General features: G+C 42.0%; 1 protein-coding gene across 3 annotated transcripts; it reads left to right on the forward strand.

Moving 5' to 3' along the window:
* fkbp5 (FKBP prolyl isomerase 5) lies at window positions 1-27,361 on the forward strand. Of its 3 annotated transcripts, none has more exons than XM_060063116.1 (11): window positions 1-310; window positions 21,688-21,820; window positions 22,117-22,261; window positions 22,365-22,507; window positions 22,666-22,780; window positions 22,905-23,061; window positions 23,229-23,319; window positions 23,506-23,589; window positions 23,674-23,859; window positions 24,986-25,225; window positions 25,865-27,361. In XM_060063116.1, exons 2-11 carry the CDS (start codon window positions 21,716-21,718, stop codon window positions 25,955-25,957), a joined length of 1,359 nt encoding a protein of 452 aa, XP_059919099.1. In that variant the 5' UTR covers window positions 1-310; window positions 21,688-21,715; the 3' UTR covers window positions 25,958-27,361. The 3 variants fall into 3 exon arrangements, with proteins under 3 accessions (XP_059919099.1, XP_059919107.1, XP_059919090.1); XM_060063124.1 differs by having other exon boundaries at window positions 21,779-21,820; XM_060063107.1 differs by having other exon boundaries at window positions 2-310; window positions 21,693-21,820.
* The last annotated feature ends 235 nt before the right edge of the window (window positions 27,362-27,596 follow it).

Genomic DNA, 27,596 nt, shown 5'->3' on the forward strand with positions numbered 1-27,596 from the left:
TGTCGGCACACAACGGGTTACAGGTCAGTCTGCTGGAACACTGTGTTCTCATCAGCTACAGTACAGCCGGAACATTGTGTTACTTAGTGGCTACTTTCCAAGACCTGCCCTTAATATCACACTGAACGCCCTCCAGCCTCGCTCTCTCCGCCTCCTCTTCGGCGTCATTTCCATTCTTCGCTTTACGTTTGGCGAGATGTGTGGAAGCGAGGTTTATTAAAGTAAGGAGCTTGTTAGTGGACATGAGAGGGGATACAAGTTAATCATCAGACTCAGGACCAGGCGTCTTTTATCGAGCTTTTATCAAACAGTAAGTCGGGTTCATTTATTTTGTACAGCATATGTTTGGTTTAGGCTACTTCATCTTTTCTTTGTAAATATGGGCTAATCGTTTTAAACAAAATAATTATCCACCTGTGCTGAACTCTCGGTGGAGAGAGACTACGATGAGACCAGACACAGGTGAGGAGGTCTCTGTCTCTAGGTGCTTTAAGAGTTGGACCTCATAGCTTTGGTGGATATTCTTTTGCGTTACGGGAAGGCTGTTGGTCTCTCTCTCTCTCTCTCTCTCTCTCTCTCTCTCTCTCTCTCTCTCTCTCTCTCTCTCTCTCTCTCTCTCTCTCTCTCTCTCTCTCTCTCTCTCTCTCTCTCACACACATACACACACACGGAAATGCATATAGAAAAAATTATAAATATAACGGCTGGCAGACACAGCGAGGTTTCTCAAATGACTGAAAACAGCGTGTGTGGGACACGTTGAAGAAAACATGTTGTGGTGTATTTTTTAATATTTATAGGCCTACTTATAATATAATTGTATACATGCAATATACAATGTAATTACCGTACTAATCAATTAACAATATACAATGTAATATAATCAAATATATACAATATACAATGTAATTATACATGTATACTTACAATGTAATTATACATATATGCTTAAAATATTCAATGTAATTATATGGTAAGTATGACTTGAAGCTTTCGGTTGATCTCCCTATTAGTTTCCTTTCTAAGCTGGTAATGGCAGGTTGTTTTTGGCCTAACCGTAGGATATCTTTTTTTGCATGGGTGTTTGATGGAGGCTACAAAACACACTAATGTTCTCTCATTGAGTGCCAAGAGCTGTTGGGACGGACAGTGGTTTTAATGATAAATCTCAAGGAGTGGCAAATATGTCCCGTTAACTCTATAACCTGCTTTATGAGTCTCTCTCAAAGTCTGCTGTCTCGCCGGATGTGCAACTGTGCATTTTTGGGTTTAGAATTAACATTTTGAAAAAGAAAATGTCAATTACAAAAGTAGATCAGGACATCGTACAGCATCACAATAGGGTTATGAATTGTACTCATGCAGCAGATTGAAACGCTTTTGCTACTTCACGATGATGTCATTGATTGTAAAAATAAATGCTGTGTGAGACTGACTTGCCTTCAGATTGGTTAACACCATCTGACCATCTGATTGGTTAATAACATCCGACTGTGCAGGGACGCTCTGAATAGAAGGGACACAGTGTTCTGACACACACACACACACACGCACACGCACACCTACACAAACTCACACACTCAGGCACAGGAGCGCAAACTGTACCTTTAGTGCAGTTGTGTAATATTATTCCTTCCACTAATTTCTTCATGTAGAGGATGTACATCAGTCTAGCATTGAACACAGACATTTCAATGAGTAAAATACAAAAAAACAAATCTAATGATCTGGTATTAATTTGTAGGAGAATCATCTCAGGTTTACAAATTCAATTTTGAAAAAGGACAGCCAGTTCCTAAAGTACCCTCATATGCGTTTTCCTTAAAGATTAAATAAAAAATCTCCTAACAGGCTGAGTCTAGATCTTCCCCATTTAATATAGGGTGAAACCATTTATATCCAGATTGTAAACACTCAACTCTCCATGTGCTTAATGCTGTATTTATTTGCAGTTTCGGAAAGTTTTTCTTAGTACGTAAATGTTGTCTTAAATCGTTTTGGCTGTAAAGCAAAGGAAAATGTCCACACTGACCAATGTCGAGAAACCAGTAAATTGTCCAGACGAAAAATTTCACTCAAGCTGAAAATGTAAGTGTTAAAATGAAAAAAGTCATCTCTGTCCACAAAGTGAACAGGTCAGCCAAATGCACAATCTCTTCCAATATCTGATCTGCAATAGCCTTTCAAAAACATCCTCTGAAATGCTTCTCACCCCCTCGTCCCCTCCCCCGGTCTGTCTGTCGATGCGGCTCTTAACCTAGGGTTAAGTCTGGGTTTCCTCCAGCAACAAACAACATTTTCTGTCACCTTTTTGTTTTCTCATTATTTGTCACTTAAAACTTAACTCAGAAAAAATATGTTCCTTAAATTAGATGGATGGTTGAATTTTGCTGTATGAATAATAATTGATATAAAGCCCTAAATAAGTAAAAGTAGAAAAGAAGGCAAACCTGTGTAGCCTTGTTGTACCATTCCCTCTGGATCTCGACTGGCTAACACCTGCATGTGAATAATCTCAGTTTACACTTTGAACTTGCATCACATCTATTTTATTTTTGAATAAATTTAACTTAGACAAAACAGATATGTTGAGAGCATGTAGTATGTCGATGTTCCTGTTTAATAAAAAGAGTGTTCTATTTTATGTATCCAGTCGATTCTCATATGGGAGAATATAATTGTGAATTTGATGAAAAGCAAAATCAATATCCAATAGAAACGGCTTACAGCGTATGCGATGTGTATACAAGGTGCTGGGGTCGGTTTGAGGTCAGAGTAGATGACGTCAGGTCCGAACCGTGGCATAGAAGGATCAGGGTATTTATTACAGTATTTAATTAGAGGTTAAACCCCTTGAGATGCACATCTTGTTTGGAAGTTATCAGACATTTGCACAATATGAAACAATCACACTAACAGCAACAAGAACATGCACATAAGGGCTTCCCCACACTCTACCTATTACTTCTGTTACAAGTGACATCTGTAACAGAAGTAACAGGTAGAGTGTGGGGTCTGAGTCTGCTTATAAACGTATATATACGTATATATAATCAAAATTAAAAGTCTTAAAGGCACCCAGTGCAACTTTATGTAAACATTCAATGAAAAATAAACATTCAATTTCTAGTCTTTTTTACACGTAGTAAGTTTCAATAACTCCATACCATTACATATCGACATTCAAGGAGCAAAGATGAGACGTCGTTGTGTGGTGAGAACTGATAGAAAATCGTAAACAACAACAATCGCCGGTGGGGAGAAGCCATTTTTCCATTGACTGGAAGCCTGCTTTATTTATTGTAGGTTACAAAAAATAAAGAAAATGGCGGCAATGTTGTTGTTATCGATTTTCTATCAGTTCTCACCACACAACGACGTCTCATCTTTGCTGCTTGAATGTCGGTATGTAATGGTATGGAGTTATTGAAACTTACTACGTGTAAAAAAGACTAGAAATTGAATGTTTATTTTTAAGCCTCAAAAGTTGCACTGGGTGCCTTTAAAGGCATGAAACAAAGAAATCGATCTGAATGAAATGGGCTAAACATTCAAGTCTGAGGATGCTTAACATTTGAAAGCATGTCTCCCGATTTCTTTAAAGATTCTAGGGACGGTACAAAAGGTTGTTGAGTGAATATGGTTATCTTAATGGCAGTAAAAGCTGTTCTAAGTATAGAAGATAGTGAAAGTAATTGCAAAGTGCAACCTTTGATAATGTCAAAGGTTGCACTGTTGTCAACTATAGTAAAAGGATAACAAACCTACACATGTTATTGTAAACTACAGTTAAAGGATGAACATGAGTTTCAGATGTGTTCTGCTATAGGACATCACCACCATAATCAATCATTTGAAATGAAGTTGTTTGCAAAACTATGAAACAATTAAATGGCCGATAAAGTATTCTGTGACTAGCATCTGAGTGTTGTTGTTTGTAGAGATGTAGAGTATGCTTTGATTGTTATGTTTTGAGTCTGTCAGGTTATAATGTTTCAGAATTAAAGTATGTGTTGTGTCGTGTTCAGGAAGCTAGGGGACTCAGGAGGGTGAAGTACGTGCAAATAGTTCACTTCGGATTTCAGGATCTGTGACCATTTATGTTTGATAAACAATATGTTATAACGTTACAACGTTATGTCATAACATTTTCTTTATTTTTTACATTCTGTCAACAATTTGTTATGTTACTGCATACAATAGTTGTATTGCTGCATCATATTTGGCCTAATTAAGTCTGTACTAAATTTTTATTTTACCGTAATAATATATATTTTGTAATATAAATATTTGTATTGTATTTGTTCTACCTAGCTGTGTCATAGTTTTATTAGGGTTAGGGTAAGGGTTATAGAATTGCAGAAGAAACACACACTTGACAATACAGGTGGGGTTTGACACCTTGTTCTAAGAAGAAGACGAATTAGTAATGATGTGAAGAAAATGAGGGTGTTTCTCGTAATGATAAGAGGTTGGCCCAATTTGTGTCGGCCATGTCAATGATGTCATCTATTTGGCTAGATGCTTGCCACTTAGCATTGTGTGCAATGGGCTCCAAGTTTGGCTGCAGTTGTTGACAGTCCTAGACAGAAATATGTCCCCTACCTTGATGGCTTGTGTCTGGAAGGACTTCACTCAAAGCACTTGAACCTCCTTATTGTTGGCCTCATAGCATAATTGCCTAAAGGCTGGTTCAGGCTACACGATTCTCAGATATTCCTCCACGATTTAAGACAATGCGATCACAGAGCCATGAAATCGGGCCTTGTCTCGTCAGGAGACTGGCCACACTATAAGATTCAAGGGTGCGATGCTCTAGGATCTTTAGGTCCTTTCCAAACTAACCCGGGTAAATATAAAAACGCACATTCGCAATGAAAACGATCTCCGTCCACACTATCGTTTTCGGAATGTTTTGCATCCACTTTCCACACTGAAATGATTTTGATAAACAGTTGTTGTCATGGTTACGTGACTCCCGCCACACCTCTCTGTTTATATTACAGGCACGTGATTAGCTGTGATAGTTGCAGTTGATCAGCTGGCTAATCATTTTCACTCAAAAGCAAAAATATGTCTCAAGCCAAAAGTACAAAGGCAAGTTTTCTTTGTATCGTTCATGATATACGCAGCATCAACGCAGCAACAAAGTGAAAATAACAATGGATCCCATGTTCCTATGCTAGGCATTATGATGGCGGTCCTCTGCGTAGTGCAGTGAAGTCTAGTTAGTAGCGATGCGCGGATGAGCTGAAATGTCATCCCGATTTTGAGTTGTGTGTTCCACGTTCCGACAAAAGCCTGTCGGCTCGCTAAAATGTCCAACCACTATGAAATGTCCCCTGTTGTCAGTGAACATAGCCAATGTGGTCTTATTATAGCCCGAAATTAACTAAAAGCCACATAGAAAGAATAAAGCATCCAGCATATGATTTCAACAATGTGTGAGGGCATACGCAGCGGGGATGATCCACAGTGGAATGCTAATGGAAAACCAGCGGATGAGCGTTGGGCAGAGATTTCGGAAACAGGGAGATTATAGAAAAATATCATGTCAAATTGGTCAGTTTGCCGTTTGTCTAGTAGTCAATATGTTAACCTACACTGTAAAAAATAAAAAGTTGAGAAAACTCAAAATTGCAAGGCAACTTACTGCAATTTATCTTTGAGATTTGAGCCCAACAAAATGTCATTTTTCTTCTTTAGACAAACTTGAAAGTTAGTTATAGCCTACAAACTAAGATTTTATATTTTACAAAACTCAAAAAAGTAAGTCAGGGTTGTTAACTTTATATTTCAAATTAAGGTTAATATTATTTAAAAAAAAAACAGTTCAAAGAATGCAAAACTAGTTTTAAGTTCACTTTATTAAATTAATAATTGGAAACTTCCATTTTACATTTCTGAATGCCAGACAGCAATAGAACAAGCAACATGTAGCTAGTTCAGCAGCAGAGAATCGCTGTCTAAATGCAGCAAACCAAAGTGCAGTACAAGTTCGACATTATGGTCAAACTTGTTCTGCACGATACGGGAGCCCAGGTTAAACGGTGACGCAATTCTCGTGCCTCATACACCACACGATCCCGAGAGTAGTGATGTTACGTTTTGCGTCGAGGCATCGAGGCGTGTGTCGAGTATCTCGGCTCCTCCCCCAGCGAAGCTCCGCTTCGAGTAGGATTCACGTTGGCAAAATGACGTAGGGTGTGACGTTCGAGGCTTTGCCTCGGGCTTCTGCTTCGAAATATGGGTTCAGTATTGGCGGGAGATTTCGACTATAAAGATGTCCCGTATACGATCACAACCTTGTGGTATATTCAATATACCACTAGTCTGTGATCGTAGTAGTTTGAGCATTGCATTTTCTGTAGTATCAATCGAAACATCACACATTGTGTAAACATCACGTAGGGAGCTACGTGAAACATTACCCCCCCTGCACCTCCCTCCAAAGTTACACAAAACACTGTCCCCCACATCTCATCCACATTTCCCCTTTTACAAAATCAGTTCTATCATTCTGCCAAAAAAATTCAATAACCACTGTCCAGAACACTTTAATGGCTATTCAATTAATGAGTCCTTCTCAGTTATCATGCAGTGTGGATCGGCTTAGCTCAGGAGGTATAGCAGTTGACCTGTAACCAGTAGGTTGCTAGTTCAATCCCCAGCTCCTCCTAGCTCAGTGTTGTCTTCACCCTGTCACTTTGCTCCTGACAGCTGACTGTCGCCTTGCATGGTTGACTCTGCCGTCGGTGTGTCAATGTGTGTATTTACCGATGTAAGTCGCTTTGGATGAAAGCGTCTGTTAAGACACACTTTTGCCAAATGATTTATTTTCTAGCATGAGCTCTGTGCCATTTTATGAATGTCACACTCACACACATGTATCACTGAAATGACTTCAATTCTCAAATGATTTAATGTTGTATCGGCACACGAAGCAAAAATCACATTTTGGGTTGGGTTGTCATAATTTCATTCACCACTAGATGTCCCTAGCGTACTCATTTGAAGCTTCGAGCACGAACCACTTTGGTGGTTCATCTGGCTTTGAGGCTTTGACGTTTCATGAGGCATCATCTCGGCACCACTACCCGAGAGCTGCCTTTATTTAACACACACCCACAACACACAGCGCACCGCAAAACCAACCAACGGACATGCAAGTCTCGGTAACGGTGGCGGCAACACTACACACAATAAACAACACACAAACAATAAAGACCCCAAACCCGTTAACCCCACTTAACCTAACAGAAACAAATTGACAAAAGGCAATAAACCCCTTTTTCCCAACCGGCATCACGAATACCCAGACTCCCCGGGGGGTAGGAGTCGCCACAATATTTACCATCTGAAAATTCCGTTAGGAAACCCTGTATTTTCCAAAGTGTCGAAATGCGCATGTGCACCGTAGTTGGCCCAGCCTCAGACAGAGTCTGACTTAAACTCGTTAGTCTTGCTAACAAAGATACTACACTGAGCCCAACTCTTGACCCAAAACTCAACATTGTTGGTTGGACTAAATTACATTGCACAGTTGACATGAATACGTAGGGCCCTATTTTAACGGTCTGAAACGCAAGTGGGAAGCGCAAAGCGCAAGTAGCTTTGTGGGCGGTTCTACGGCGCTATCGCTATTTAGGCGGATAAATGACACTTGCGTCGCGGCGCAAGTGTCAAAAGGGTTGGTCTGAAGCAGCCTAGTTACCCGTAGGTGTGGTTTGGGCGTAACGTCCAACAAACCAATGAGAGTGCCAGCTCCCATCCCCTTTAAGAGCCATGAGCGCATTTGAATCGGACGAGTTGATATTTTGACAGCGCGTCTGCAGTCTCCGATGAGACAGATGCACATGAATTTCAAACTGCAAATGGCTCAGTTTATTGCCAAATAATATGGCCTAATTCACACATGGAATAAGGGGTTTTCTTCCACAACTTTAGAAATAGGCCTACTGAGTCCTCCAATAAATTTCGGCAAAGAAAACGTATATGATATAACATATGATATGCGGTAACTGTGGTTCTATTTAATGATATACGCAATGCATTATAAACATTGTTTCTTATCAGTATTGTATGCTATCCTAATATGCATGTGTCCCCGCGGTAATAGACATTGCCATTGATTGTATTATGCGTTACGTGTTTAGTTTGCGTGTGTTTAAATAGAGCACACACGCGCGCGCGCATTCATTCATTATTTTTATTCTCACTCGCGGTAAAACAATGTTTTTCACGATCAAATACTCATCAATCCTAAAAGTTATGGGCATGTAGGCCTACACGATGTCTCTGTCAAGAAAATATGTGTTTGCTGTACGGTGTTTGCAGATGCATTGATTTAAAAGTACAACTTTATTTCCGCTGTTCTTTCCCAAATAATAATTTACCAAGAATGTGCGGCTAGGTAGATGGGAGAAGCAAAGTGTATTCGCGAGGTGCACAAGCAATCCGTATGCATCGCATGCGCATGTATGCATGCGCCCTTAAAATAGCATCTGAACAACGCGCCACTGACTTTAAACCAGGTATTTCCTGGTCAGTAGCGCAATGGTATTCAGAAACGGCAAAATACCGTTTGCGCCAGAACACGCCTCCTCCTTCCGCCGAACCGCCCCTTGGGGCGCATGATCAATCCCTAATTTACCGGCGGGTGGCGGTGGTGGGAAAGGAACGCTCTTCGCCAGTTGTAAACTAGCAACGACACATGCGCCAGTGACTAAGTCACTTGCGCCGGATGCAAGATAGGGCCCTTAATGTTTTATATTCATTTTACTCAGAAATCATAATGAGACCAACAATTTTAAGTTTTCGTTTTTACAGTGTACTTATTATATATTTATTCATCTCAACCACTACCCGCCCGCATTCCTCCAAGTCTTCCTTTTTTTCACGCAATCCACCCGTGGATTATCCACGGTGTCCGCGGGTATGACCGCCAACCACGACCGCCGATCCCTCTAGGGGGGTCCGGGGGCATGCTCCCCCGGCTGAATTTCTTTTGTACCCTTTACATTGGAATGCATGAATCTGGTGCACTTTGAGAGGAGAATATGCACTTAAATCCTATTCAAACAGTCCTGTGTATTACTGTAGATGGGATTATTGGTGTTGTAACTTTGCCTTTTGTGTCTTCATTTGCAGATTTTTATATTTTTGTATAGTAATATTTAAACAAAAAATGCCACAACGCAAATATAATTTGCACAATTTATTTACAGATTTTTGCCTAATGCTTAAACACTAAACATGGTTGCTATGCCCAAAGCATAACTGTTTTTTACATAAGACACTTCGTTCAAAAATGAAATCTCCTGCAACAATGGGCAAAACACATCTTTTTAAATTATAAACCTAGCTAAAATTTGAAAAGAACACAGACTCACACATGAAAAAAATAAAATAAAGCTAATTGAATACCAATCAGTGTGAGCCTTAGCACTACAAATAGACCTTAGGTGAGCTCAGCTCCTTTGTGAGACAGTGAGAGTCAGGGGAAGAGGACAAGAGAGCGATGATAAGCTTGTTATTGCTTAAAACACTTCTTCTTAGTCTTGGGAGTCAAAAAGTGAACTATTCATGATCTTTTAAGAAGTCCTTAGGTTTTTTCCCTGCATTTATGCTAATGACCACATGCTTACAGGCGATTAGCATAAATCCCTAACTAGAATACGCGATGAAAACTGATTTTATATGGCAATAAAGAACAACATCGGATCTAACAGTATGGATTAATTTTTCAAAGTTCCTGAAAATACCTAGGCTATAAATTCCTGACTGGATATAAGCTCCTGTAAAGCAGGCACGTGCAGAGGGGGGGGGCTATGGGTGCCCGAGCCCCTGCCCTTTTCCCTCTGAAGGACCAAAGTGCCCTTTTGAGTGGTCGTTTAAATTTTCAATGCTTTGTAGCCTCGTTTACTGGTGTAAGTGCCATATTGGCTCGGCTACCAGATCGGCTCGGGGTCCGTCGTCTGCTGATTACGTTACACAATATCATTGGCTGTACGCTTGAATGGGCGTAGGCTACATTGTGATTGGCTGCTAAGGGACAGTTGTGATTGGCTGTTTTGTGCTGTAGCTCTGGCTGTCGTCATAGCAACCACAGCGAGCACATGTGTGAGCGCGAGTAGGTCTGTCTAGTTTCGGTTTGTGTTGCCAGATTGGGCATATTCCCGTTTTTTTCAGCCTAACGTGATTCAAAGTAGCCAAATCAGGCTGAAAATGTGCCCAATCTGGCAACACGGACGGCTTATCTTAACAGCCAAGATGATTCCGAGGGATGTTTTGTATTTAGAAGAAAACTATCCATACAGATAGGTTGGGAATGGTCTATGTTCAAAATGAAAGATCATTACAGGCTCTTTAATTGAAGCCATAAAATACCTTATTGCTGTAGATAGCGTATTGTGTGACGTAATCAGCAGACGACGGACCCCGAGCCGATCTGGTAGCCGAGCCAATATGGTACTTACACCGGCGCTCAGTGCGCTGCTGCCGCTGGGTGACGTCATAGGCTATCAACGTGACCTTTCACAATTTGCCTGCCTGCAAGATGCGCTTGTTGTTTTAAGAGACGGTACAACGCAGGGTAAGATCACTACAGAGTCAGACACAGACAGTTGTTTCCAAAACCATAAAGTTGATAATGCTAAATAAACTGTAACAGTTATCTCGTTTTGTAGTGTCATTTTGAAGTAGCCTATAGGCCTATGTTTGCCAGCAAAAGCTTTTCAACTAGCATCGTTTTAACTGACCTGTGAAAGTGGCTACCACTCGGTTTATTTTCTATAGCCTACCAGCTAGCTATACAGCTAACCTATCTGGGAAACCTTTTGAAATTGCAAAGGGAAAGCATACATCGTTATATTTAATCTGTATACTCTGTAGTAACTACTTGGCCACATGCCATGGCCAAATCCGTTTCATGTCTACTCTGTCTCAGTGTCTCTGGCAGAACGGGGTGAAATTGGTTTTATATTCGACATTCGTCTATTTTCCGGGGTTGTATCTGTAATAGCGTCAAGTGCTTAGGGACCGTCAAAAAAGTGCAACGTCATTTTTTTTAATTCTTAATAACTCACTTGAAATTATTCCTATCAACATCAAACCACTTCTGATGAGTTTATGTACTCGTTTTGTAGTCCCCACTACCCCTTGTTTTAAAGAAAAACTTTTAATTGTTTTTAAAAAATGCAAAAGTTTTCAGTGCATGTATTGCATCCATATTTAAGGCTTTATTTTTAATAGCTCACTTGTTCTTATAGATATCAACACCAAACCACTTCTGATGTGTTCATAAACTCATTGTGGAGTTCCCACCACCCTGTGTTTAATAGAAAAACATTAAAAAAAAAAAATTTAGTCATACGTATACATTGTGTATAGTTAGGCTAATTCATATTCAAGGCTTTTATTTTGTAATAGCTTAATTGTTTTTATAGATATCAACACCAAACCACTTCTGATGAGTTCATGAACAAACATGTGCCCTTTTTTGAATTTGAGCCCCTGCCCCTCAAAGGGTCTCTGCACGGCCCTGCTGTAAAGGCTATGAGTGATCCCAAAAAGAGCGACAACACGCACACACACACATAGGCCTACACACACACACACACACACAATACTAGAGGAAAAACGGTACGGAGGTTGCGGTTTATAGATACAATAAAATGATTGGGCTCTGAGGGTTTTTAACACTGGTGGTCATGTAGCGACACATTTTAGCAACTTACTTTCTCTCTCTCTCTCTGTCTGTCTGTCTGTCTCTCTCTCTCTCTGTCTGTCTCTCTTTCCTTCTTTCTTCGATCTTCCGCTTCACTCGCTACTGCTAGAATCAATGTAACTTTGCAACCGTGTAGGGTAGCCTACTGCCAACAACTGCCACACTCGCTGTGTATTTTTCTTCTTTGATGTTGGTTACGTGACGATGTGCCGCGTGCTGCGCAATTGACGTTACACGCTGTACATTTTCTAAAAGGAGCTGCGTAAAAAAAAAAAAAAAGATAAATTACGCCTCGTTTCCACATACGTATGTTTTTCGTATCCGTGCTTCCGTAAATTTACTGAAGGAGTCGCTAGTGTTTTACGTACGGACATGAATTTATTTACGGACAAAAGATGGGGGAGCGTATTATAATGGCCGTTTTTAGGAGACCGGTACTTTGGAACATGAGGATCAACATATACAGAGATAAAAACAAAACCAACCAGGCTTGGAAAGAGATCAGCGAGGAGTTTGGCCTGCCAGGTACTTACATGTTTTGTGAAAAACATAAAAACTTTCATACGGTATCTCCGTAAAACGACAACGAAAGTTAAATTTTTTTAACGTATATTACGGACATACCGGACAGAAACGTGGGTGTGCTGTGTGAACGTGGGGGAAACACTGCCATGCATATCGAGTTCCGGGTAATCACAACCAAATCACGTGAAGTTAATCCCGCAAGACCCACTCAAAGTATGGTAAGACTTTACGGGTCAAACCGTTAAACAGTACAGCTATCTACAGCAAGCATGTCACATTACAAGACCTCGTCTCGTCGCCGACTTTTCAAAATCGTGTACGACAAAATCGTGTACGTCGTGTGCAAATTTGTCTGCGACGAACAAATCGGGATAAAATCGGGCTGAAATCGTGTAGTCTGAACCTGCCATAAGTCATATTTTGACCAAATTGTGATATGTAACCTAACTCTACTCTCCTAATGCTGCTGATTCACTGTGCCTCATTGGCTGTATTCATTTTACATTCCATAATCACTATTTCCCTAAGTCAGCAATTAGACTTAGGCTTTTTTAACGCTAAAAATACAAGATGAGCCTCAAAGTATGATTTAGGCAGTTATGCTATGAGGCTAAAGATATCCAATTGGTTTACTAATGGTTGTTTTAATAATCCTGTTCTGGTTTGTTTTTGGGGGGAAGTAGATTCAAGATTCAAGATGGTTTTATTGTCATATGCAATTACAGAGCAGTCACTGGCAATGAAATTCTTTAGTCTTGGGCTCCTCCAACAGTGCAATATAAGAGATAGTAAAAGTATATGAGAAACACAAGTTGACACAAGCTGAGACTTAAATAATAAAAAATAAAATAAATGTAATAATAATAATAAAAAGTAAGTGTATAAGAGGAACACAACTAGGAGAGCAGAGACCTAAATGCAAAACTAAATAAATGTAAAATGTAAACATATGTGTTTATCCAGATGTTGACTGGTATAAAGTGGCAAGTTATAAAGTGTTATAGTGGTGAGCTAAGTAGCTTAGGAGTTCAGTAGTCTTATGGCCCATGGGATGAAACTGTCCCTGAGTCTGGTGGTGCGAGACCGGATGCTGCGGTAGCGTCTACCAGACGGGAGCAACTGAAACAGTTTATTACTGGGGTGATGAGGTTCTTTAATAATCCGGTTAGTCTTCTTCCTGCAGCGCTGAGTGTAGAGGTCCTCCATAGATGGCAGCTCTGTCCTGGTAATGTGATGGGCAGCTTTCACCACCCTCTGTAATGTCTTACGGTTGAGGGCGGAGCAACTGCCGTACCAGGCGGTGATGCAGCCGGTTAGGATACTCTCTATGGTGCACCTGTAGAAGTTGCAGAGTATCCTGGACTCCATGTTGAACCTCCGCAGCCTGCGGAGGAAGAAGAGCCGCTGTCTTGCCATCTTTGTGATGGCGTTGGTGTGGTGAGTCCAGGTCAGGTCCTCGCAGATGTGGACCCAAAGGAACTTGAGGCTGCTGACTCTCTCTACTGTCGTCCCGTTGATGGTGATGGGGACGTGCTTGACTCCCTGTCGCTTCCTGTAGTCCACAATCAGCTCCTTTGTTTTCCTGAGGTTGAGCTTGAGGTTGTTATCCTGGCACCAAGATGTCAGGGCTCTCACCTCCTCTCTGTACGCCGTCTTGTCGCCATCGGTGATCAGGCCGATGACGGTCGTGTCGTCAGCAAACTTGACGATGGTGTTGGAGCTGTGTGTGGCCACGCAGTCATGTGTGAACATGGAGTTGAGGAGAGGGCTGAGCATGCAGCCCTGGGGTGCGCCGGTGTTGAGAGTTCAGATGGATGATGTGGCGTTTCCTATCTGCCTGGGGTCTGCCCGACAGGAAGCTCAGTATCCAGTCACAAAGGGCGGTGTTGAGCCCGAGTTCCCTGAGCTTCCCAGCAAGCTTGGAGGGCACAATGGTGTTAAATGCTGAACTGTAGTCAATGAACAGCATTCTCACATGTGTGTTCCTCTGGTCCAGGTGGGACAGGGCAGTGTGGAGGGTGAGGGCGATGGCGTCGTCTGTGGACCTGTTTGCCCTGTATGCAAACTGCAGGGGGTCCAGTGAGTCTGGGAGGAAGGAGGTGATGAATGATTTGACTAACCGCTCGAAGCACTTCATGACGATGGAGGTGAGTGCTACTGGGCGGTAGTCGTTGTGGCAGGACGCTTTTGACTTCTTGGGAATGGGAATGATGGTGGACTTTTTGAGACATGTGGGGACCACAGACTGGAGCTGTGACTTGTTGAAAATGTCTGTAAACACACCTGCCAGCTGATCTGCACGCACCCTGAGAGCCTGGCCAGGGATGCCATCAGGACCAGGGGCCTTGTGTGGATTAATCCTTTTGAAGGATTAAGTAGTGTTATGATCAATCCAAAGAAACCTCATCATTAACTAGAAAATACATTTCCTGCAGAAAATGCGGTGAGTGCTGTAGTACAAAGTGTTGTTGAAAATATTTTTGAATGAAGCCACATAGATTAAGACATAAAGAAACGTTAATGTCTTAAATCAAGTGAAGGGATTTGAACAAAAGTTCAAAAGTCTAAATGGAGTAAACAATCTTAAGATGCACACCATTTAAAGGTCCCATTGCATGAAAATCTCACTTTATGAGGTTTTCAAACATAAATATGAGTTCCTCTAGCCTGCCTATGGTCCCCCAGTGGCTAAAACTTGCATTCGGTATAAAACGAGCACTAGGTGTTCTGCTCGCCTTTGAAGAAAACGGAGGCTCAAGCGGGCTGATTTGGAATGTGGTCCCATATGTCGTCATAAAGGATCAAAGCTCCTCCCCTTTCTCTGCCATGCCCGCCCAGAGAATTTGGCCCGCTAATGAGACACGACCGTGCGAGCGCCACATGTGTGTGTGTGTGTGATTACACACACTGTAACGCAAGTGTTTGGTGTCGGTTCTTTGACATCTCTAGTATTTCCACAACGAGACTGTAGTGGGGGGTTATCTCAGCCATGGTTGAGAAGGAATTGGGGGAAAGGAACTTTGGCTTTGACTCCCTGAAGTACATGTACTGCGACATGCCGCCGGTTGCCGCGGGGCACCACCGCCCGGCAGCGAGCAGGGGGGAGCAGGCAGCGCGCGGTTCAGTATACTTCAGATTGATGTAGCAGTGGAAGAACCAGAGACGTCGGAGAACCCGACAAAGTCATTTGTGATTCATAATATCGTCTGGAGGCGCACACAGCTTTTGGCCGTGATAATATGTATTATATAATGCTGTCAAGTGATTGTATTATATAGAGCAGGCAGCGCGCGGTTCAGTATACTTCAGATTGATGTAGAAGTGGAAGAACCAGAGACGTCGGAGAACCCGACAAAGTCATTTGTGATTCATAATATCGTCTGGAGGCGCACACAGCTTTTGGCCGTGATAATATGTATTATATAGTGCTGTCAAGTGATTAAAATATTTAATCGCGATTAATCGCATTAATGTCAAAGTTAACTCACAATTGCAAAAAAAATGCTATGCTAAATATCCCTTGATTTCTTTGTCCCATTAATTTTTCTAATTTTAATGCTCTTATCAACATGGAGAAGTGCATCGGCTTGCCTTGTGCAAATGTTTTTTTATTGATAACAACATTGGCATATACTGATCAAAACAGGACAATACAAAAAAAAAGCCTATAGTGCAATTAAACGATGAACATACAAACATGCCGCCTTGAACATAGCAGTCAGACTACTGCTTCTTTGTTTTTAGCCAAAGAAAAAAAAAGAATTGCGTTATTCGCGCGATAAAAAAATTAACGCCGTTAAAAATGGTTCGCGTTAACGCCGTTAATAACGCGTTTAACTGACAGCACTAGTATTATATGATATAGATATCTATGTATTATATGATATTATTTAGATATAGAGCTCCAGGACTGTAACGCAAGTGTTGTATACTTCCTTGTTATTTGGATAACCGTTCTGCTTTTGGTGTTATGGCGCATAACACGTCGGACTCTCGTCTCTTGTATTTCTACAACGAGACTCGTATTGGGGGTTATCTCATCTTTGTTGTGAATGAATTGGTGGAAAGGAACTTGGCTTTGACTCCCTCAAGAACATGAACCACGACATGGAGGAGAAAGGGATTGTTTGCCGCTTGAGCCCCGCTTCCCGCTGCCGAGGGTACCGCTGCCGAGGGACCATCGCCTCGGCGCTGCAGGAGGCGGAGGTGCCTAAGCGCTGCCCGGCAACAATCCCTTTCTCCTCCATGTCGCGGTTCAGTCTACTTCAGATTGATGTGGATGTGGAAGAACCAGGAAAGTCGGAGAACCCAACGCGGTCGTTTGAGATTGATAATATCGGCTCACACAGCTTTTGGCCGTGATATTATATGTTATATGATATAGATATCTATGTATAATATGATACTATTTAGATATAGAGCTCCAGGACTACCGTGTGTTCTAGAATATTTACAGAACACGGCTAAAGGCTGTGTGCGCCTCGCCATTGGGATACATCCACTGTAAACAGAGCGCAAGGGACCGTGGCTGCAAGCTGCTCAGGGCCACACCCCCACCCTCCTCCTTGACCCGCCTCGCTCCTCCTCATTTGCATTATAGCTACAGACACCATAACAGCGCATTTGGGGGAAGCTCAATGTGCAACTGGCTCGGAGTGGCTGTAACTCTGCACCATGGCTGAATTTCGGGAACGTCTTTGTATACTGTGTTAGTGGCCTACTAATACCTATATTAAAGCATCAATAAAATAGCATGTCATGGGACCTTTAAGAAAAATGTAATGGTTGAAAACAAATAAAGTGACAGCTGAATGAAAAGCACAAAGCATTGCTAAAAATGCAGAAATGTTAAAGGTCAAATGTATTGCCCTGCACTGCTGGTGTGTGTGTGTGTGTGTGTGTGTGTGTGTGTGTGTGTGTGTGTGTGTGTGTGTGTGTGTGTGTGTGTGTGTGTGTGTGTGTGTGTGTGTGTGTGTGTGTGTGTGTGTGTGTGTCTTTAAGAGAATAGCGAGCCGGTGTGTGTAAAAGTAGCCCAATAGAGCAGGAAAAACAGCCCAATCTGGCAACACTGCCTGAACGTCCTCCAAAAGTAGCCCAATCCAGCGGGGAAAAACGCCTAATCTGGCAACACTGCTGAACGTCCTCACGCTCAAGCTTCAACGTAAATCAATGTGACCAAATGAAAACGAAGCCGGTATGAAACTAAAACTGTTATTCTGAAGATACAAGTGTGTACATTTGTTTAATTGTTTGAACGATGGTAAATGGTTGAAATTTGACCGAGTTACGATGTCTTAAGTAATTTAAGTGTCAGAATGGGCAGACGGCTTCACTGGGACCAACTGTACAATATGACGGTTTGAAACTAAAACTGATTCTGAAGAAAATGATATCGAAATTCCGATTAAGTTACGCCTTAAAGGTCCCATGACATGCTATTTTATGTATTCTTTAATATAGGTATTAGTGGGCAACTAAAACAGTATTCAAAGACGTTCCCTAAATTCAGCCGTGGTGCAGAGTTACAGCCACTCCGAGCCAGTCGCACATTGAGCTTCCCCCAAATGCGCTGTTTCGGTGGGCGGGTCAAGGAGGAGGGTGGGGGTGTGGCCCTGAGCAGCTTGCAGCCACCATGCGCTCTGTTTACAGTGGATGTATCGCAATGGCGAGCCGCACACAGCCTTTAGCCGTGTTCTGTAAATATTCCAGAACACACGGGAGTCCTGGAGCTCTATATCTAAATATTATCATATAGCCTACACAGATATCTATATCATATAATATATATTATCACGGCCAAAAGCTGTGTGAGCCGATATTATGAATCTCAAACGACCGCGTTGGGTTCTCCGACGTTCCTGGTTCTTCAACGTCCACATCAATGTGAATACACACACTGTAACGCAAGTGTTTCTTGTCGGTTCTTTGACGTGTCTTGTATTTCCACAACGAGACTGTCGTGGGGGTTATCTGAGCCATGGTTGAGAAGGAATTGGGGGAAAGGAACTTTGATTTGACTCGCTGAAGTACATGAACTGCGACATGCCGCCGGTTGCCGCGAGGCACCATCGCCCGGCAGCGGGCAGCCGGCAGCAGGCAGCGCGCGGTTCAGTCGACTTCAGGTTGATGTGAAAGTGGAAGAACCAGAGACGTCGCAGAACCCGACAAAGTCGTTTGTGATTCATAATATCGTCTGGAGGCGCACACAATATGTTATATGATATAGATATCTATGTATATGATATTATTTAGATATAGAGCTCCAGGACTGTAACGCAAGTGTTGTACACTTCCTTGTTATTTGGATAACCGTTCTGCTGTGATGGCGCTCTCGTATCTGGTATTTCTACAACGAGACTCGTATTGGGGGTTATCTCAGCCAAGGTTGAGAATGAATTGGGGGGAAGGAACTTTGGCTTTGACTCCCTCAAGAACATGAACCACGACATGGAGGAGAAAGGGATTGTTGGCGGCGAATGTCTCCCGCTTGAGCCCCGCTGAGGGACCACCGCCGGAGGCGGAGGTGCATAAGCGCTGCCCGGCAAAGATCCCTTTCTCCTCCTTGTCGTGGTTCATGTTCTTGAGGGAGTCAAAGCCAAAGTTCCTTCCCCCCAATTCATTCTCAACCTTGGCTGAGATAACCCCCAATACGAGTCTCGTTGTAGAAATACCAGATACGAGAGCGCCATCACACCAACAGCAGAACGGTTATCCAAATAACAAGGAAGTGTACAACACTTGCGTTACAGTCCTGGAGCTCTATATCTAAATAATATCATATAATACATAGATATCTATATCATATAACATATTGTGTGCGCCTCCAGACGATATTATGAATCACAAACGACTTTGTCGGGTTCTGCGACGTCTCTGGTTCTTCCACTTTCACATCAACCTGAAGTCGACTGAACCGCGCGCTGCCTGCGGCCGGCTGCCCGCTGCCGGGCGATGGTGCCTCGCGGCAACCGGCGGCATGTCGCAGTTCATGTACTTCAGCGAGTCAAACCAAAGTTCCTTTCCCCCAATTCCTTCTCAACCATGGCTTAGATAACCCCCACGACAGTCTCGTTGTGGAAATACAAGACACGTCAAAGAACCGACAAGAAACACGTTACAGTGTGTGTATTCACACACACACACAAACATGTGGCGCTCGCACGGTCGAGTCTCATTGGCGGGCCAACGTCTCTGGGCGGGCCAGGCAGAGTAAGGGGAGGAGCTGAGATTCCTCATGACGTCATGAGCACAGATTTCCAAATCAGCGCGCTTGAGCCTCCGTTTTTTCAAAGGCGAGCAGAACAGCTAGTGCTCGTTTTACACCAAACGCAAGTTTTAGCCACTTGGGGACCATAGGCAGGCTAGGGGAACTCATATTTATGTTAGAAAACCTCATAAATTGAGATTTTCATGTCATGGGACCTTTAAACAGTTGAAGTACCAGAGGCCTCCCATTGACTCCCATGTTAAAAAGAGATGATTTTTTAAAAGTATATCTTAAAAAGTATAAAATATTTTAAAATCTGAAAAGAATCAAGCGATTCCAAGCTATTCTGAATATTTAAAAATTTGAATGGAGTCTCTAGTTGAAAAATTGGGAGAGGTCCCACATTTTGAAGAAAGAAAGAAAGAAAGAAAGAAAGAAAGAAAGAAAGAAAGAAAGAAAGAAAGAAAGAAAGAAAGAAAGAAAGAAAGAAAGAAAGAAAGAAAGAAAGAAAGAAAGAAAGAAAGAAAGAAAGAAAGAAAGAAAGAAAGAAAGAAAGAAAGAAAGAAAGAAAGAAAGAAAGAAAGAAAGAATAAAACTTATGAAGAACAATAGTTGAGCACTGCATGCAGCACTCACCTAATCAACAATTGATAAATCAATCATTTGTGCACATTGTAATTTACTTTCTTTATGTGACTCAGTGTTTTGCTGTGGAGTGTGTGTGATTGATGGCTGGTTGAAGCAGCCTCAGCTGGCGAGCCTTTGGCTGATTGGCCTCTGGGGCTGGTTCAGGCTGCACACCTGTGGTGCCCCCACTCATCAGGGAACACCAGAGCTCTTTCTCGATCAGCGTTGATGTCTGTACGTTGCGAAGGAGAAAACTCAAAACAGTTACTTATAATTCTGATAAATGTCCATGATTTTTTGTCAAATTTATTAATGTCTGATGTAGAATTTTGTCATTCATTCACCAACGTACACAACATTTACATTTACATTAAGGGTATTTAGCAGACACTTATCCAAAGCAACTTACAATTAGTACATTTGTCAGAAGAAAGAGAAACAATATATTGCTGTCGATACAGTAAGGATGTTCATAGAAACAAGTGGCAAACACAAAAAAAAATTCTGACCCTTTATTCAACAAAGATGGGGTAAGATGCTACACGATGCTTAATACTATTTTTAATTACAAGGGCGTACAACATACAATAAGTGTGTACATTAAGTGCCAGGACATACCAAATGCAATAAGTGCAATAAGCGATGAAGAGGGGTATGGGGGGTAAGGGGGTGGCTATGCAGAGTCTAGACCGTAGACTCTGAACAACAAGAACAACCTTCCACAACCTTTTTCTCGCCATTGGCCTTTATATGTAAGCTACAGATCTTGGAAAACTCAATATATTATATATATATATATATATATATATATATATATATATATATATATATATATATATATATATATATATATATATATATATATATTTCTTAACTCTTCTTCTTTAGCATAGGGCACATCGGACGATCATTTACAAAAGGAAAGGAGATAATGCTGTCCCGAAATTTTGAATATAAATATTTACATATTTCCAAACGATCAACATGGCCAACAAGTATTAAGGTCACCGACAGGTCAGTGGGTCACACTGGCTCTGCCGACGAACTTTCCAATTTTGTGAGAGGGATTGATTTTTGAGAGTTGTAGTAATGTAAAATGCTAAATAAACATAAATATACCATAGTGTAGGCTAATCAAAACGTAATGACAAATGATTTTCGAGATAAATTACTGAAACATAATCAAAAACACATAGTTACCAATAACAGTTTTCACTGCTCCTCTACTCCCGAAATGGAGACGTTTATTGCTATGGTACGTCATGACCTCCAAGCCCTCTAAACTGGTTCCTAAACCTCTACATTCGGTGCTGGGGTCTATAGTGCTCCATAAAGCCACCTAGGTGGCATGGGCTGCTACATTTCTCAACAGTGTGATTTATCTTTGTGATGATCCCTAACAGCGTGATTTATCTTTGTTATGATCCCTAAAAGTGTGATTTATCTTTGCGATGATCCCTAACAGTGTGATTTATATTTGGGTTACTGAACTGCAAAATTGTGATTTATATTATGTCTATTTGGGTTACTCATCTGTAACAGTGTGATATAACTTTGTGTTGGTCAGTAACAGTGTTATTCCTCTTGTGTTACTCTTGACAGTATGAGTGGGATGTCAAGAGAAAAGGATGACCACTGATCAAGACTTGTCTGTCGACGGTCAATCAGCTGTCGCTTTGTTTGCTGTAAAGGGTATTGACGTAACGTCTAGCAAGGATAAAGGAGTACTGAAGGTATGAGTGGCGTTCCCTAGTATCTCATGTGTTAACTTTAAAATACACACATTCACTGTTGAGCTAACTGACAAAATTATAAATAACTTTATGGCTATTATGTTGTATCTGATTCCATATAGTAAATATACACACATTCACACACACACACGCACACACACACACACACACACACACACACACACACACACACACACACACACACACACACACACACACACACACACACACACACACACACACACACACACTTGAGTGTCTGTGGAGAAGGGAATGAATGGTTTTCATCATTGCAGATAGTGAAGGTCCAGGGCGTAGATGGAGACAGGCCCATGCTTGGGGACAGGGTTACCCTGCACTACACGGGTAAACTGCTCAACGGGCAGCAGGTGGACTCCAGTTTAGATCGCAAGAAACCCTTTTCGTTCAGTTTAGGAAAGGGTAAGTGACTCATAATAATAATAATAATGTCCCAAGCGATGATATCTTTGCAATGGCATGTAGCTTCGGCTCTGGATGTATTCAACACTGAGCCATTCCACAGGGCAAGTGATCAAGGCGTGGGACAGCAGTGTGATGACGATGCAGAAGGGAGAGGTGTGCTCACTGCTCTGTCGTCCGGATTACGCCTATGGAGCCCCAGGGAACCCACCAAAGGTTCCCCCAAACTCAACCCTACTGTTTGAGGTTAGTATAGTAACCTTAGTATAGTTTTAGTATAGTATGGATGCCTTGACGTCACTACAACAATACCTGACACACAAAGGGAGTGTGGTGGTTGTGTATGGGTAGAGAGGGAGAGATTTCCCCTGAACGTGGAGCTCTTCTTGATGGTGTATCGGCAGGTTGAGCTGCTGGACTTCCAGGGCGAGATGCTCACAGAAGACGGAGGAGTAATGCGGAGGATCAAGACCAAGGGAGAAGGGTTCACCAACCCCAACGACGGGGCTACTGTCGATGGTAAATCTCTTCTGGTATTTAACCGACTTTCATAAATACATACTGCGTTGTTGTTTTTTGAGTGCCAATGTTGCTTTAGAGAATCGATCAGGAAGGATTGGTTGATCTGTTGTTCCCTTCACAGTGCACCTGGAGGGGAGGTGCGAGGGCCAGCTGTTTGACTCCCGGGATGTGTGTTTTATTGTGGGAGAGGCGCAGGACAAGGGCGTCCCACTGGGAGTGGACCGGGCCATGGAGAAGATGCAGAAAGGAGAGTGCTGTCTACTTCAGCTTAAATCCAAGTACGCCTCAAGCATGAACATGTGGCCCCTCATCGATTTCTGCTACAGTATTTACTTCATATTAACTCACGCTGTCCTTGTCTCCATGCCCATAAGAAACACTTCAAGGCGTAAGTTTGACCTAAAAGCATAGTTTGATAGATTGAGTGATTTTTCTTTGTTGCTAGGTATGGCTTTGGGAGAGAAGGTAAGCCAGAGTTAAAGATTGGACCAAACAAAGACATGCTCTATGAAGTTACCCTCAGAGACTTCAAAAAGGTGAACCTGCTTTAGAGACGGACGGAGATGTTCCACAGCCATTAGAAATAATTTTCAATTTTGATGTTGATAAGTAAATTAAGTGAATAAATGCATGCCAGTAAACATATTACATCATTTGAGGAACATTCAACATCAGTTTCCATTCAGATTGTAATGTTATGCTATCCTCCGTGTCTCCTCAAGGCCAAAGAATCATGGGAAATGGACTTGAAAGAGAAACTTGAACTGTCTGCTGAAGTTAAGCATAAAGGGAATCAGTATTTTAAGGTAGACTCGCCTACGTTTCTTATACTTGCCGTAACTAATCAAAGAACCAATGGATCAGCTGACGCCTCCTCTGCGCGCGGCTAGGCGGGCTTCCTCCAGCAGGCCGTCATCCAGTACCAGCGCATCGTGTCCTGGCTGGAGATGGAGTGTGGCGTGGGAGAGGAGCAGCAGAGGAAGATCCAGGAGTTCCTGCTGCTGTCCCAGCTCAACCTGGCACTGTGCTACCTACGGCTGCAGGAGTTCTCCCACGTGGTGGACAACTGCAACAAGGTATGCCACTGCACATCTGTGGTCAGGGGCGGAGTGGGGCACTAACAGCCACCGGGAGAATCCTCCCCGGTCCGGCCCTCCCCCCCACCCCCCCTCCCCCCCACATGTTAGGGTCGCCACGGTATTAACGGTGTTGAGGCCAACACCGATTACTCAACGCCGGCAACACCGTTTTTATTTTATTTTTTTCAGTAATAAACAAAAAAATCGGTAAAAATGAATGATATAATTAAGAAAATAAAAATGTGTAAAATAGGCCACAGTTCTGCTCTGTGCGGAAGACAATTGGCGCTCCGAGAATTGGCGCACTTCCTTACAAGACCGGTAACCATAGCAACAGCGGTAAACAAAAGCACTCCGGATGGCCGTAGTGCTCCCCGCACTACAGCCATCCGGAGGCGCACAGAGCTTTTCGCGATCGTTCCGACGGCCAATCCGCCTCTGTCTGTGGTATGCCATGCAAATGTAACAGTTCATCTACCGATCACTGAGGCCTCTCAGGAGGCCACTTATCAGACGCAAGCGAGTTACAGGTGAGCAATGAACAAAGCACATAATCGATCATTTGTTCAGAAAGGCCAATCGATGGATGTAGCAAAGGATAGCTAGGAACATTTTCTTCTTTTTAACATGAGTGCCCATGACTGTTAGTTCAAAGGGACATATTATGCCAACAGGTGTGAGTGTGATTAGCCTTACAAGCCATTTTGAAAATCTGCCCGATACGACATCGCTTGTGGGCGAGCCCACCTAGATCGGTGCTGGATAGATCAGTCTACTAGCCTACCCAGCGGACTGAAGTAAACGTTGCTCATCTATCCAGCACAGATCTAGGTGGACACGCCCACTAGTGATGTCACATGGGGCAGATTTTCGAAACGGCTTGTAAGGATAATCACACTCACACCTAGTGGTGTAATATGTCTCCTTTAAACTTCTCATGACATGCACATCAACAGACGCAGCTGGCCTGCTGCTAAAGCAAATACCGAAGGCCTGAAGGAAACAGGCTCTTAGGATTCCCTATGATTGTTGCTTTATGTTTGGTATGTAGTGAATAAGAATAAGAATGTGTTGTGAATAAGAAGTTGTTCAAACTGTCCTTTTTGTGTGGTGGTTACTGCAGGTGATTGAGCTCGATGCGACGAACGAGAAGGCGCTGTATCGCCGGGGCGAGGCCCGTCTCTGCCGTAACGAGTTCAGTCTGGCCATGGCCGACTTCCGCCAGGTGCTGCAGGTCAACCCGTTGAATCGGGCGGCCCGGGCTCAGATTACCATCTGCCAGCACAAGGTCAGGGAACACCAGGAGCGGGACAAGAAGATCTACGCCAACATGTTCCAGAAATTCGCGGAACACGATAAAAAAGTCAGTGAATTCCATGGGATGAATGAACAGTGTGTAGAATAGTTTTACGCCATTTTCCTTTTTCATAGCAAATGTTAATGTTGTGTGGTCCTGAAGACCTTTCACAATAGTTGTTAAGGAACGTATCGTCTTCATACGAAGATTGATACCAATGTAATGTAAATGTCCAACTAAATTAAATGATCACCATTTATTTGCCCGTATAAAATATTGAGTAGCCTACATCAAAGGAAAGACATGCTCCACGCATTGTAGTTAGATGACTTTGCGATTGCTTTTAAGTGGCAATGCAATTTCAGATAACATTCAAGGTTTGCATTATAATCGTATGTATATTTGGGGCTCATTAATTTAGAGAAATTAAACTTTAAATAAATTGCATCTGCAAAAATATGTGTCCAATTAACTTTTACAAGTTTCTGTTGTAGTATACTGCCACCTAGAGTCCATTCAGTGGTAAATCATAGTTGGGACAGGGATTTATATAAGAACCCACAATCCTATTCAGCAAATCATAATTTACATTTCATACAAATGTTGTATTTCAGCAACTCTCTCCTTAAACAATGACTTAAGCAAGGTGCATGGATCTTGAATTTAAAGTAGGCCTACTATTCCGTATTTCCTTGTGCTGTGCAGGTTGGGAAGCAGAAGCGAAGGAAGGATGAAAGTGTAAAAAGCAACGGGGAGGTGGGGAGTAAACGGAGACGCAGGAGTCAGGAGAACTCCTGATGTCAAATACTCTGAGGAAGGGCAGGCCTTTCCTTTCCTAGCCCATCATAACACTCGTCGCTTCGGAGGTTTATATACGGGATCTCTGGAACGTTTTGGTTCAGAAGATATGATGGAATCGGCTGAGCAGAGCGAAGGCATGTCATTGATTTTTGAACTCCACATTCTCGTCATCATATCACCCATATGCCTTTGGCATTCAATCTTTTTTGGGCATCTGTCGGTAAGTGCAATGTCCGTCCTTGGGAACAGAAATATTTGTGGCATTTTTTTCAAAACAGAATCGTATTTTTTTTTTGTTGTGCTATACCAATTGTAAATAAATGGCCCAATCATTTTATACTCCCTAGAAAACTTGATAAAGTCAATAAAACATATTCACAACATGCACAATAAAAGAATCATGACTTTTGAAGTTAACCGTTTTCATTCTAGAAAACCACAAAACAAAACATTCTACCGGTTGTATTGTTGAACATGGTTAACGAATGCTGCCTTTGTACCTTTCTACAAAACTACTGGTACATACTTTTGCATGCTATTGTCATCGTTGTAAGCTTTAAATATGAATTGTCGAAACCACAATGCTATCTCAATGCATCTTAACTTTTTTTTGTTATGCCCTCTTCGTAAGTCTCCAGACTTTGTTCATGAATTCTGAATTCTGCGCTTAGATGTCTGATGCTTTGGACTTAGATTGTAATTCCTCCGCTGTTCTCTCGCCAAAAACAGGCATCATCAGATATGAGCCTGGATGAGATTTGCACCCTGAATTTGCTTTATTAATTTGACGTAAAACAATCTAAATTGGTGTCTTAAGTAGTGACAATGGTGTAAAAGGAAAGGAACTATGTGTGTTATTAGGCTACTTTTTTATTTGCAAGGGAAGTGCTGCTGGTAAACAAAACCTTTTTGTTAGCAATGTCACTTTAAGATATGATGGTGTTGTTGTGGTAAAGAGCACAGCAGCCATTTTTGATATGACGTGGGATACTAGTGACCACTGAATCTATGTTGGCCGTCGATATTTGGGATGCTAACCCTGCTCTCGCACCATGGGGTAGTTCGGGGGGATTAGCAAGCAGAAAGTGTTACCTTGATTACATAGGATACTGATGAATATTTGTGAGATACTTTTGTTTTCTTCGTCTGTCTGTCAAATTTTATTTCCAAGGCTTTTTATTTTGTGGGCTTATTTTGACCTGGCCGTTTATTCAAGTATTTGTAGTTCAGTATGGATTTATAGGCCTACTGTTGTGTAACAAACTTTATTAAGGGCTTTTTTTAACCAAATTGTTCAATGAATTGCTTTTGAGTCAGTGTAAAGCTGATGCACTTTCCAGATATTAAACATTTCCTCGCAAATGAATGAGATGAAACAATAAATCAGACCCAAATTTCAAATGACTCGGTTATTTTAAGAAATTGACAACATGTCTGATCTCCCTGCTCTTAGGGAGATCAGACAATTTAACCTGTGATTCAGCGTTACATTTAAAAAAAACATATGCTAATTTTAAGGGTACATAACCCTAGTCTGAAGAAAGCTTTAAAAGTGCTTGAATATTAAATGCATTGATACGATTTCAGTCCAATTTCAAAGCAGTTATAGACGTTTAAACGTCCAAAAAGGACAATA

This window comes from Gadus macrocephalus, chromosome 1 (assembly GCF_031168955.1).
Source record: "Gadus macrocephalus chromosome 1, ASM3116895v1".
NCBI lineage: Eukaryota > Metazoa > Chordata > Actinopteri > Gadiformes > Gadidae > Gadus > Gadus macrocephalus.